Source organism: Plecotus auritus (genome assembly GCF_963455305.1).
Source record: "Plecotus auritus genome assembly, chromosome: 4".
In the NCBI taxonomy this organism is placed as follows: Eukaryota; Metazoa; Chordata; class Mammalia; order Chiroptera; family Vespertilionidae; genus Plecotus; species Plecotus auritus.
In genome coordinates this window covers 111,813,067-111,827,491 of record NC_137775.1, presented here as the reverse complement: position 1 = coordinate 111,827,491, position 14,425 = coordinate 111,813,067, and the positions used below count along the sequence as shown (strand labels likewise).

Below are 14,425 nucleotides of genomic sequence, written 5' to 3'. Positions count from 1 at the left end.
AGAAGTGAGCAAAGGGGGGCAAAAATGGGGGACATGTGTAATAGTGTCAACAACAACAAATAAATTTAAAAAATCAAAAGCTTCTGCACAGCAAAAGAAACCATCAATAAAATGAAAAGGGAACCCACTGTATGGGAGAGCATATTTGCCAATGATACATCTGATAAGGGGTTAATTTTCAAAATATATAAGGAACTCATACAACTTAACACCAAGAAGACAAACAATCCAACTGAAAAATGGGCAGGGTTCAAAATGGCAGCGGAGTAGGTGGGCTTTGCTTGCTCCCAGAAGAGAACTGGAAATCACAACTAAATTAAGGAACAATCACCCTGAATCACCAACTAAAGACTACCTGACTGCCAAAGACTGGCAGAAGAAGCCACCTCAAGACTGTTAGGAAGGGCTAGACGTGTAAGAAACTGGCCCCATCCCACGGGAGACAGGCCAAGGTTAGGGAAGGGATATCTCAACTGCAGGTTAACCTGTGAGGCCTGAAGCCTAGATCCCAGACCGCACTCCCAGCCTGGATCACCAGCTTTGTGGGGGAACAGTTCCCACGTAGCATCTAGATGTGAAAAGCTGAGGGGTTCCTGTCCGCCAAGGAGAGGTGGGCCTGCTGGAGACAAAGTGACCCTTGTAAAGGGCCAATGAGCAAAACTGTTGCCAGCCACTCACCCTGGGCTCCAGCAGAGAGAGGGTGATGTGAACTAAAATCACCTGAGGAGAGACTGGGAAGAATGGCTTTGGGAAGAGACGTGGTAGAGTAGCTGCAAGGATCCCTGTGCTCAGCCATCTCCTCATACCACAGCAGCCATTTTTTTGCAAGGAGCAATCACCTCCTAGCGCCATCAGCATGGGGAAAAGCATTACCCCACCCACACGAATCCGGCTCACCGACCCTCTGGAATCCTGCATCTTTTTAAAAATTGTTGGCAGTATTACAGATGTCCCCCATTTTGCCCCTTTTTTCTCCCTCCACACTACCCCCGTCCCACACTATTGTCATATATGCATTATATGTTCTTCGGCTAACCTCTTCCCATCCCCTCCACCCCCCGCCCCACCTCTGAGATCTGTCATTCTGTTCCATGCAACCATGTTCATCAGTTTTTTTGTTCATTAGATTTCACATATAAGCAAGATCATGTGGTATTTGTCTTTCTCTAACTGGCTTATTTTACTTAGCATAATAATCTCCAGGTCCCTCCATGCTGTCGCAAAGTTTAAGAACTCCTATTATACAGCCCCATAGTATTCCATTGTGTGAATGTATTACAGGTTTCTTTTTCTTTTTTTTAAATCTACCCATCTACGGATGGGCATTTAGGCTGTTTCCATATCTTAACAACTGTAAATAATACTGCTATAAACATAGGGGTGCATATATTCTTTTTGATTGCTATTTCTGGATTCTTAGGTTACAGTCCCAGAAGTGGGATCACTGGCAGTTCTGTATTTAATTTTTTTTAAAAATAAATCTTTATTCAGATTATTACAATTGTTTCTCTTTTTCCCCCCATAGCTCCCCTCCACCCGGTTCCCACCCCACCTTCTGTCCTTACCTCCCCCCCACTGTCCTGATCCATGGGTGTATGATTTTTGTCCAGTCTCTTCCTGAACCCCCCCATACCCCTTTCCCCCTGAGAATTATCAGTCCACTCCCTTTCTATGCCCCTGATTCTATTATATTCACCAGATTATTCTGGTCCTCAGGTTTTTAATTCACTTGATTTTTAGGTTCACTTGTTGATAGATATGTATTTGTTGTTCATAATTTTTCTCTTTACTTTTTTCTTCTTCCTCTTCTTTAAGAATACCTTTCAGCATTTCATATAATACTGGTTTGGTGGTGATGAAATCCTTTAGCTTTTTCTTATCTGTGAAGCTCTTTATCTGCCCTTCAATTCTGAATGATAGCTTTGCTGGGTAGAGTAATCTTGGTTGTAGGTTCTTGCTATTCATCACATTGAAAATTTCTTGCCACTCCCGTCTGGCCTGCATAGTTTCTGTTGAGAAATCAGCTGACAATCGTATGGGTGCTCCCTTGTAGGTAATTAACTGTTTTTCTCTTGCTGCTTTTAAGATTCTCTCTTTGTCTTTTGCTCTTGGCATTTTAATTATGATGTGTCTTGGTGTGGTCCTCTTTGGATTCCTTTTGTTTGGGGTTCTGTGCGCTTCCTGGACTTGTAAGTCTATTTCTTTCACCAGGTGGGGGAAGTTTTCGGTCATTATTTCTTCAAATAGGTTTTCAGTATCTTGCTCTCTCTCTTCTTCTGGCACCCCCATAATTCTGATGTTGGTATGCTTGAAGTTGTCCCAGAATCTTCTTACACTATCTTCAACTTTTTGGATTTTTTTTTTTTTGCTTTTTGCTTTTTCGGTTGAGTGTTTTTTGCTTCTTTGTATTTCAATTCTTTGACTTGATTCTTGTGTTCCTTTAGTCTGTTGTTAGGTCTCTGTATAATATTTTTTATTTCAGTCAGTGTATGTTTAATTTCTAGTTGGTCATTTCTCATATCTTCGAGGGTCTCGTTATATTTATCGGCCTTTTCTAGGATATTCTTGAAAAGCCTTATAACCGTGGTTTTGAATTCTATATCCAGTCGTTTGTTTTCCTCCATTTCTTTCGTTTGCGATCTGTTTCTTTGACGCCGCATTTTCACTGCTTCCCTGAGTTGGTAGGGTTGATTTCTGTGCTAGGTTTCCTATATGGCCCAGTGGGTCGGCCTCCCCAGTTAACTTGAGGTGGACACTCTTGGTGCACCCCTTTGTGGACTGTGTGTACAGCCTTGTTGTAGTTAAGTCTTGATTGTTGTTGGTATCACTGGGAGGAATTGACCTCCAGGCCAGTTGGCTGTAAGGATCAGCTGTGTCTATGCTGGGAGAAGTTCAGTGTTGGAGACAGCCTTATAGGATTAGACTTGCCAAATTGCAATAGCCTCTGTGCTCAGCTTGGATGGGGTGGAGTCTCAGGACAGAACAGTCTTGGCTTCCAGTCAGCCTTGCCCTTGCGTGCATGCGCGCCTGCAGACCTTTGCCTTCCCCGGCTCCCGAGTCTCCACCCGAGAGTCCAGATTCCCCCCACAAGAGCGTGGGTCCCCAGGGGCTCGCCTGGAACTGGGGTTCAGTGCAGTCAGAACTGGGGCTCAGTGCAGTCAGGAGCTTCTGACTCCCTTCCACTAGGGAAAGCCTGTGGCAACCTCCGCAGCCTTTGTGCGCACTGGCATGTGTGTGCCTGCAGACCTCTGCCTTCCCCAGCTCCCGAGTCTCCACCCGAGAGTCCATATTCCCCCCCACTCCGTAAGAACGCGGGTCCCCAGGGGCTCACCTGGAACTGGGGTTCAGTGCAGTCAGAATTGGGGTTCAGTGCAGTCAGGAGCTTCGGACTCCCTTCTGCTAGGGAAAGCCTGTGGCAACCTCCGCAGCCTTTGTGCACACTGGTGCGCGCGCCTCCGGAGCCCTGCCTGCCGGGGCTTCCCCGAGTCTCCCCCGGGTCTCCGAGTCTCCGGGTGCCTTTCTCTCTACCTGACAGTCCAGACTCACCCTGTATGAGCCTGGGTCCACGGGGTTTCGCCCGGGACTGGGGTTCAGTGCAGTCAGAACTGGGGTTCAGTGCGGTCGGGGGCTTCCTTTCCCCTTCCGCCAGAGAAAGTCAGCCAGGCTCTCAGCCACTCTTCCTCTCTGCGCGCACAAAGACCCTCTGCCGTACCTCCAATTCTCTGTGAGCTTTTCTCTTTCCTTCTAGTTGTAGAATTTTCACTCAGCCAGCTTTCCTGTGGTTCTGGATGGTGTCCGTTCTGTCTTTTAGTTGTAGTTTTGAAATTGTTGTGCGAGGCAGAAGTTTAGGTGCTTACCTATGCCGCCATCTTGGTTTCTCTCTGTTTTTAATTTTTTGACAAAACTCCATACTGTTTTCCACAGTGGCTGCACAGTCGGCATTCCCACCAGAAATGTACTAAAGTTAACTTTTCTCCATATCCTCACCAACACTTGTTTATTTATTTATTTATTGATGGTAGCCATTCTAGCAGGTGTGAGGCGATACCTCATTGGTGAAAAACTGAAAGCTTTTCCTCTAAGATGAGGAAAAAATATGTCCACTCTCACCACTGTTATTCAATGTAGTACTGTAAGTCTTAGCCAGTGCAACCAGACAAAAGAGATAAATAAAAAGCATCCAAATTGGGAATGAAGAAGTAAAATTGTCAGTTTTTGCAGATGACTTGATTTTTTATATAGAAAATACCAAAAACTCTACCAGAAAACTATTAGAAAAAATAAACAGTAGAGTTGCAGAATACAAAACCAATGTACAAAATTCTATTTCATTCCTATATACTAACAATGACATTTCAGAAAAAGAAATGGAAAAAACAATTCCTTTTGCGATTGCAACAAAAAGAATAAAATATCTATGAATAAACTTATAAAGGATGTGAAGGACCTACATTGAAAACTACAAAGTATTATTAAAAGAGATTGAAAAAGACACAAATAAATGTAAAGATATTCTGTGTTCTGAATTGGATGAATCAACAAAGTTAACATGGCATATTACCTGTTAGAGAGACGTAAGTAGAGTAAGGATGATGGGCCAGGTACAGAAATTCACCAGGGCAGAAAGCCCCGGATGCTAACCAGGGGCAAAACTGGGAAAACAAGAACCTCGCCCTCATGGTAGCCTATCCTCCTCTAGCATATCACTGGTCATGCAGTTTGGACCCCTTATCTTTCATATCACTGTTCAGGCGGTTTAGACCCCCTGACATTTTCCTTCCTAAAGATAGGTCTGAGTTGCATTTCAGCTCCAGGCCCAGAAAAGTAGCAAAACCAGATAAGTGATGTTGTGGCTGCCTCAGGACCAGCTACATTGACTAATGACCCTCTGCCCTGGCACCAACCAATCAGAGGACGCCATGACCCTCAAAGAACACACCTGGAAAGCTGATGAATATTCTATTAAGACCCTCCCCTGAGAGCTCCCCTAAGATTTCCACCTGCAAGAAAGAGATAAATACGCTTTCAGGACAAAGGACCCAGTGCCTGCTCTCCCTGCAAGGAGCCCGCCAATGTCATTTCCTTCTCCTTCTCCTCCCCCAACAGGCACATATCCCCTAACCTCTAAGAGACCCCCATGAGACTTGCGACCAGGGAGCAATGGGCAGCTGCAGCTCGTCCCGGGCCTACCCCCTGGACCTGTCTCCAAGGCCCCCTTTTCTCTGACTTCTCAGTGAGCCAAAGCAGCCCAGCCTAGGCTCTCCTGTTGCTTCTTCTATGCCCTTCCTTGTGTCACTGCCCAAAGAATATTTTTGCTGCTATCATGGACCCAATACCCTTTGGCTCAGTACTGTGTAACCCTTCCCTTTGGATATCTCTATCCCCTATTCCCTTTTATTTAAATAAATTTAAATTTTCTTTAACCACTGTCTGAGATGGCTATTTAGCCTTGCCAGCACACCACTGACTTTAACCTTTCATTACCCAATGCAATATACAAAGCTAATACAATCTTCATAAAAACCTAATGGCATTTTTAAAAGAAGTAGATAAAAAAAATTATCACCCCTGGCCGGTTTGGCTCAGTGGATAGAGCGTCGGCCTGCAGACTGAAGGGTCCCCGGTTCGATTCCGGTCAAGGGCATGTACCTTGGTTGCGGGCACATCCCCAATGGGGGGTGTATGCAGGAGGCAGCTGATCGATGTTTCTCTCTCATCAATGTTTCTAACTCTCTATCCCTCTCCCTTCCTCTCTGTGGAGAATCAATAAAATATATTAAAAAAAATTATCAGATTTGTATAGAACTACAAAAGACCCCAAATAGACAAAGCAATCCTGAGAAAAGAGAGCAAAGCTGGAGGTATCAAATTCCTTGACTTCAAATTATACTATGAAGTGACAATAATCAAAACAGCATAGTATTGGCAGAAAAACAGACACACAGGACAATGGAACAGAATTGAGAGCCTAGAAATAACATACATATGGGCAAATAACTTTTGACAAAGGAGCCAAAAAATAATACATTGGGAAAGAAAAAGCCTGTTCAATATGTGGTGCTGGAAAAATTGGAAAGCAACATGCAAAGAATGAAACTAGAATACTGTTTGTCCCTATTTACAAAATTAACTCAAAATGGATCAAAGACTTAAATTTAAGACCTGAAAAAAATAAATTCCATAGAAGAAAACAAAGATACTAAAGTTATGGACCTTGGTCTTAGAGAGGTTTTTATAAACTTGACCCCAAAAGAAAGTAAAGCAAAAATAAATGAATGGGAATATATTAAACTAATAAGCTGCTGCACAGCAAATGGAGCTGCCCACAAAACAAAAAGGCAACCAACCGAATGGAAGAAGATAGTTGCAAACAACAGTTCCATCAAGGGGTTAGTATCCAAAAAATACAGAGAACTGATACAATCAACACAAAAAAACAACAACAAACAATCCAATTGAAAAATGGACAGAAAACCTGAATAGATACTTCTCCAAAGAGAACATACCGCTAGCCAATAGGCATATGAAAAGATGTTCAACATCACTAATCATCAGAGAAATTTAAATCAAAACCACAATGAGATACCATCTCATACCTGTCAGAAGGGCTATCATCAATAAATCAACAAGCAACAAGTGTTGGTGGCAATATAGAGAAAAGAAAACCCTATTGCACTCTTGGTGCAAATGCAGATTGGTACAACCACTATGGAAAACCGTGTAGCAATTCCTCAAAAAATTCAAAATGGAATTGCATTATGACATGGTAATTCCACTTCCCGGTATATATCCAAAGAAACCCAAAAGAATATATGCAACCCCATTTTCATCGAAGCATTATTTGAAATAGTCATGATATGAAAGCAACCCATGTGCCCATCAATAGATGAGTGAATAAAAAAGTTGTGGTATATATACATGATGGAATACTGCTAGGCTATAAAAAAGAATGAAATCTTATTTGCAACAGCATGAATGGACCTAGAGAGTATTATGCTAAGTGAAATAAGTCAGAGAAAGACAAATTCTATATGATTGCACTTACATGTGTAATCCAAATCCTATTAATAAAAGTCTAATATGCTAAGTGTCCGGTCATCCAGTTGTCCGTTCAACCAATCAAAGCGTAATATGCTAATGATATGCTAAGGCTGCTCAACCACTCGCTATGACATGCACTGACCACCAGGGGGCAGAAAGTCAACTGGTTGACCAGTCACTATGACGTGCACTGATCACCAGGGGCAGATGCTGTGACTGGTAGGTTAGCTTGCTGCTGTGGTCCAGCCGATCGGGACTGAGTGAGACGGGCTGGACACACCCTGGAGCCCTCCTGTGGCCCCTCCCCAGCTGGCCAACCTCCCACATCCCTCCCCAGCCCCCATCGTGCACCGGTGGGGTCCCTCAGCCTGGCCTGCACCTTCTCGCAATCCAGGACCCCTCGGGGGATGTTGGAGAACCAGTTTCAGCCTGATCCCACAGGCCAGGCCGAGGGACCCCACTGGTGCATGAATTCATGCACCAGGCCTCTAGTATTGCAATAACTATGTATGGTGCCAGGTGGGTACTTGGGGGGACACTTTGTAAAGTATACAATTGTCTAACCACTATGCTGTATACTTGAAGCTAATACAAAATAATGATGAATATAAACTGTGATTGAAAAAGAAGGCAGTGATAAAAAACCACTTTGCAGCCAACAATCCAGGTCTTTGATTTGCACCAGCATCTTCACCTACACCTCCCCACCCTCACTGTCAAGCCCATCATTCATAAAATGACACATTTCTCCAAGTTTTAGACAGTTTCCCATTATTGTTAACTTTGGCATTATTATAAGGAGCCTGCTGCTGACCACCTTCTTTCCTAACAGAAAATCATCCAATTTGCTGTACGTAAACCAGTACATCTTCCATTACCGTAATGAGCTGTCTAACGAAGAAAGAAAATATTCACTGCTAAAGAGAACTGAAGCTCCTGGGAATGTACATCCAGTCTAGCAAGTCTCAACTGACATCTTCACTTAGCACTAGACCACCCTGTGCATTCATTTGAACATTGACATTTGTGTGTGTTAATTTTCTTGAGCTACTAGGTTTGGAGCTGGTGGGTATTATTCTCCAGGGACATGTGCCAACTTCAGAAACTGTGAAGCAATAGGGTGGGCTGGGCTGGCATTTGTTGTTGCCCGAGCTTAAACTGTGGCTTGAAATTGCACATAATAGAGCATAATAAGAATTAGCCACCACAGCATCTGCATTGGGTTGAAAGCTGGCTACACTAGGAATCTAGCTAGAAGAGCTTGCCCAAGAAACTAGTTGTCTACATTTCTTTGCATTGAATGTGGGAACTGATTAGCCTACAGGGCCAGGTTTTTATGTAGAAGGTTATGTTGCCTCAGTCCTTCTGAGGAAGAACTGATAGTTCTAGACAATGTTTATTGACTAGATGATGGAGTGGTTGATTTTGAATCATTCAAACTAGAATTGCTGCTGGATGCCAATGTTGAATGACTTTCTCTATTGGTGCTGTGTGTGAGGGAACTGGGAATTCACTGAGTTAAAAAATGATAAACCATTTGATGCTCATCTTGTCTTCTGATAATGTCTTTCGGCTATCAATGATGGGGAAGGAGTCTGTCCAGTACACCAATCTATGATCCTTTGCGAAATTTATTATCTCACATTCTCTGTGGGTCAGGAATCTGAACATAACTTAACTGGGTCCTCTGCTCAGATTTTACAAGGCTGACCAAGTTATGTTCTCATCCACAGCTCAAGGATCTCTGCTAAGCTTGTGGTTGCCAGCAGAATTCAGATCCTCATGATTGTAGGAAAGTCCCTCAGCTCCTGGAAGCCACCTGCAGTTCCCTGACAAAGGTCTCTGTGCACAGGCATTTCACACATAGCAAACTGCATTTTCAATCTAGCACAATTTCTCTCTGAAGAAAGGTTTTTAACTACAGGCTCAATTTATTTAATAGGCATAGTTGGAATATATATGCACACAGGTTGCTCATTTCTTTTTTGTTGTTGTTAATCCTCATCCGAGGATATTTTCTCCATTGATTTTTAAAGAGTGGAATGGGGGAAAGGAGGGGAGAACGAGGGAGGGAGGGGGGGAAGGAGGGGGGGAGAGAGAGAGAGAGAGAAAGAGAGAGAGAGAGAGAGACATTGATGTGAGACATGTTGACTGGCTGCCTCCTGTATGCACCCTGATAGGGGCCGGGATTGAACCTGAAACCCAGATATGTGCCCTTGACCAGGAATTAAAACTCGACCCTTTGGTGAGTGGGCCAATGCTCTAAACACTGAGCAACACTAGCCAGGACAGGTTGCTCATTTCCTTTATTTTTTAAACCTTTATTGTTGAGAGTATTACAGATATCACTCATTTTTACCCCAATGCCCCCTTCCACGTGGTCCCCCACCCCCACCCCCATCCCAGGCTTTCATCACCCTGTTGTTTGTGACCATGGGTAATGCATATAAGTTCTTTAGTTAATCTCTACCAGGCCACCCTTCCTCCTTCCCTCTGAGATTGTCAGTCTGTTCCATGTTTCCATGCCTCTGATTCTATTTTATCCACCAGTTCATTTTGTTTATTAGATTCCTTGCTCATTTATTTTTATTTTTAGATTCAATTGTGGACAGATATGCATTTATTGCCATTTTATTGTTCCTACTATTCATATTTTATTCCTCCTCCTCCCCTCCTCACCTTCCTCCTCTTTTTTCTTCAAGAATACCCTTCAACATTTCAGGTCATACTGGTTTGGTGAATTCCTTTAGCTTTTCCTTGTTTATGAAGCTCTTTATCTGACCTTCAATCTAAATGAGAGCTTTGCTGGCTAGAGTAATCTTGGTTGTAGGTCCTTGCTATTCATCACTTTGAATATTTCTTGCCACTCCCTTCTGGCCTGCAAAGTTTCTGTTGAGAAATCAGCTGACAGTCATGTTGGAGCTCCCTTGTAGGTAACTAACTGCTTTTCTCTTGCAGCTTTTAAGATTATCTCTTTGTCTTTAACACCTGGCATTTTAATTATGATGTGCCTTGGTACAGGCCTTTCTGGGTTCCTCTTGTTTGGGACTCTCTGTACTTCCTGGACTTGTAAGTCTATTTCTTTCACGAGGTAGAGGAAGTTTTCTGTCATTATTTCTTCAAATAGGTTTTCAATATCTTGCTCCCTCTCTTCTCCTTCTGGTACTCCCATAATGTGAATGTTGGTACACTTGAAGTTGTCCCCTATCTTCATATTTTTAGATTCTTTTTCCTTTTTGCTCTTCTGATTGTTTTTGCATCCTCATATTCTAAATCGTTGATCTGATTCTCAGAATCCTCTACTCTACTATTGAATCCCTGTAAATTATTCTTTATTTCAGTTAGTGTATGCTTAATTTCTGACTAGTCCTTTTTCATATCTTTGACATTATCACTGAGATCCTTGAAAGTCTCACTAAGTCCCTTGAAGCTCTCCTGAAGATCCTTGAGTAACCTTATAACCATGGTTTTGAACTCTGTATCCAGTAGTTAGCTTGTTTCCATTTCTTTCATTTGTGACATGATTCTTTGTCTCCTCATTTTGGCTGCTTCCCTGTGTTTATTTCTATGTATTAGGTAGAGCTACTATGTCTTCTGGAACTGGTAGCATGGCCTTGTGTAGTAGGTGTCTGAATGGTGGTTGTTCTGTATTTATTGTTTTTTGAAATCATCTCTCCAGGCAGCTCAGAAAAATTATCAAAAGTGAGAAAAAGGACACTACCACAGAACCAACAAATATTGAAAGGATAATACGAGACTATTATGAATACCCTTATAGCTAGAAATTCAACAATTTGGATGAATTAGTCATATTCCTTAAAAGATTCAAAGTACCCAGTTGATTAAAATGCCATTCCCTACACTAAAAGGTGGTGGGTTCGATATCCAGGCACATATACAGGTTGTGAATTCGATTCTTAGTCAGGATGCATGTAGGAAGCAACAGATTGAGGTTTCTCTCTAACATCAATATTTCACTCTCTTGCTCTCTCCTCCTTCCTCTTCTAAAAGTCAATTTAAAAAAAAATAGAATGCAGAAGGACCTAATTCTTCCCATATCACCCAGAGCCATGTTGGAGGGGAAATGTTTTCAAGTTTGTGCTGATGTTTCTGAAAGCTCTGTAGGGAGAGAAGACACTCTGTGAAGGAAAAATGAGGAACACTGCAAGAAAAGCATTCTTTAAACTGGCACTTTTAAAGAACTCACCTCTGCATTCATCTTGGTCTCTTCTTCAGTGGCTGTGAAGACAAAAAAATGTAGAGGTTCAGGACCCTGGAGGCACCTGCCCCAAACTCCATGCAGATGCTCCACTTGGCCAGTCCCACTTTCTTCTCTACTATTTCCTGTCCTGTTGACCACATACTCCCCAAATGCCTTTACTACCTTTGCCATCCAGCAAGGATACCTAGACTAATGTATGATTCTGAGGCTGGTGGTGGCTGACTTCCCTGGGACATCATGCCAGTGATGTTCCTATAAAGAGGACCATTTCCAATCCCCAAAGTCCATCCCCTACACTGGAACATAGCTGTGAATATCATACTTATGTGTACTTGAAAGAATGATGCACTTCCATAAGCTGGTGCTCAGACAGGATAGCTTTGTATATAACCATCTTTTATGGGGACAAGCAAGGCAGTAAGAAATACATACATTTCCCCCTCCTAGCTGAGATTGCAGAGGACTTATCTTAATATATAAAAAGCCAGGGGCCATCACAACCAAAACAACCGGATGGACGACCAAACAGCAGGCTGAGTGGGGCAACCAGGCCAGCAGGGGGGTTAGTGAGGGACGACCAAATGATTAAACAGCAGGCTGCATGGGGCGACCAGGTCGGCAGGGGGGGGTTAGTGAGGGATGACCAAACGACTGAATAGCAGGCTGGCGGGGGGGCAGTAAGGGGAGACCAGGCCAGCAGAGGGGGGCAGTTAGGGGTGATCAGTCCTGAGAGGGGGCAGTTGGGGGTGACCAGGCCAGCAGGGGGGGTAGTTGGGGCAACCAGGCCGGCAGGGGGGGTAGTTAGGGGCGATTAGGCAGGCAGGCAGGTGAGCAGTTAGGAGCCAGTGGTCCCGGATTGTAAGAGGGATGTCTGAGGGGTCCTGGATTGGAGAGGGTGCAGGCTGGGCTGAGGGGATCCCACCTCCTGTGTGTGAATTTTGTACATAACCATCTTTTATGGGACAAGCAAGGCAGTAAGAAATACATACATTTCCCCCTCCTAGCTGAGTTTCCAGAGGACTTACCTTAATATATAAAAAGCCAGGGACCATTACAACCGAAACAACCGGATGGACAACATTTGGGCCTCTAGTATTTATAATATTAGAAGAACAGTTCAACAGGCTACTCTGAATCCTTAGTATTAAGGAGGAGGAAGAAGGGAGCAAACAGGTGCGCACGGAATGAGGAAAAAAAGGGGAAGATAAGAGGAAACAGGAGAGAGAAGGAAAAAAAAAAAAAGAAACTAGTAAGGAATAACAGTGGTTCCAAACTTTAATGTACTCCTGAAACTGCTTGTTGAAAATGGGTATTTCTAGGATTTACCCTCAGAGATTCTGATTCATTATGAACAAAATAAACTGATGAACAAAATAGATCCAGAGACTTAGAAGCATAGAAGAGACTGATTAATATCAGAGGGTGGGTGGGGAGAGATTAACCAAAGAACTTATATGTATACATGCATAACTAATGGATACCGACAATAGTGTGGTGAAGGCCTGGGTGGATGGGGGGGGGAGATGGGTGTTAAAGGGAGGGGTCAATGGGGAAAAAGTGGGACATCTGTAATACTTTCAACAGTAAAGATAAATTTTTAAAAAGAAAAAGTAAGTCTATAGGAAAGGGGAGGCTAAGAATCTGCATTTCCAACAGGCATCCAAGAGATCAGGTACAGATGGTCAGAGAGCCACACTTAGAAAAATACTAGAAAGTAGAGTAAAGCAGAGTTCCCTAAGAATTAACTTTCCTCTTCATTTTTCACAACTGTTAGAAATGCCACTTTATTTTAATTAAGACTTGGGCAGGCAATGGCAGGAGGAGTGAGGTAACCAGAGGTGACAAAAATGGAGTAAAGATGCCTCTTCAGCTCTTTCATCTGAAGGAGAAGTCCAAGATGATAATGAAAACGACTGCTCAGAGCTTATGAGAGAAGGCAGAGGGCCTTCCATGGCCTCTGGGAAGGGAAGGCTGTGGCAACCTCTGTCCTTGGACCCAGCTCTGCATTTGATCTTATTTTCTTTCAAAATATAGGAAGGCTTAAGCACAGTGATTATTATTATGAACTACAGGCCCGGTGCATTAAATTCATGCACCGGGGGGAGGGGGGAGTGGTGGTCCCTCAGCTCGTACCCTCTCCAATCCGGGACCCCTCAGGGATGTCCGACTGCCAGTTTAAACCAGCAGTCAGACATCCCTCTCACAATCCGGCAGTTGGACATACCTCTTGCAATCCAGGACCGCTGGCTCCTAACCACTCACCTGCCTGCCTGCCTGATCACCCTAACTGCTCTCCCCTGCCAGCCTGACCCCCCCTAACTGCTCTCCCCTGCTGACCTGATCCCCCTAACTGCTTTCCCCTGCTGACCTGATCCCCCTAACTGCTCTCCCCTGCTGGCCTGATCACCACTAACCACCTCTGCCTTGGCCCCGCCACCATGGCTTTGTCTGGAAGGACATCTGGAAGACGTCTGGTCTAATTAGCATATTACCCTTTTATTAGTATAAATAATAACAGTGAAATAACATCCATTTAAAAAACCTTGACTCTTGGCAATCCTAATATCAGCCGAGATAATCATCCTGGCTGTGTGTTAACAATAACATGTTTTGCCCAGCCGGCATGGCTCAGTGGTTGAGTGTCAACCTATGAACCAGGCAATCACAGTTCCATTCCCAGTCAGGGCACATGTCTGGGTTGCAGGCTCAATCTGCAGTGTGGGGTGTGCAGGAGGCAGCCGATGAATGATTCTCTCTTATCATTTATGTTTATATCTCTCCCTCTCCCTTTCTCTCTGAAATCATTTAATATATATATTTTTTAAATAACATGTTTTCAGGAATTTCCCTCCCTTTTCTTTTCCCATTTCTCCTTCCTACTTAAAAGTGGGTCAAAACCTGGCCCGCACATGCTCTTTCCTTTTGAAATATGAAAGCTTTTACTGTCTCCTGGAAATCTGAAAAAGGGAACTTGCTGAAAGACAAACCCTAAAAAATAGAGTGATAAAGTGGGTAAGCTTTCTTCTCAAATCTCTGGGAGTCAGTACAGGTGTGATGACTTATAGTCTCCCTTGGAGCTTAAATGAGAGTGGGCAAGTCAGATAACAAAATGCATAAATAGCCCTAACCAGTTTGGCTCAGTGGATAGAGCGTTGGCCCGCA

General features: G+C 43.5%; 1 protein-coding gene across 2 annotated transcripts in view; it reads right to left on the bottom strand.

Annotated features, from left to right (window-relative positions):
- The window catches only part of BLVRA (biliverdin reductase A), a 91,494-nt gene that overhangs the window by 57,759 nt on the left and 19,310 nt on the right, over nucleotides 1-14,425 (bottom strand). For both annotated transcript variants that reach the window (XM_080665458.1, XM_080665459.1), the window contains exon 2: nucleotides 11,249-11,280. In XM_080665458.1, coding sequence (XP_080521584.1) covers nucleotides 11,249-11,280 — 32 coding nt within the window. The remainder of the gene's footprint in view (nucleotides 1-11,248; nucleotides 11,281-14,425) is intronic.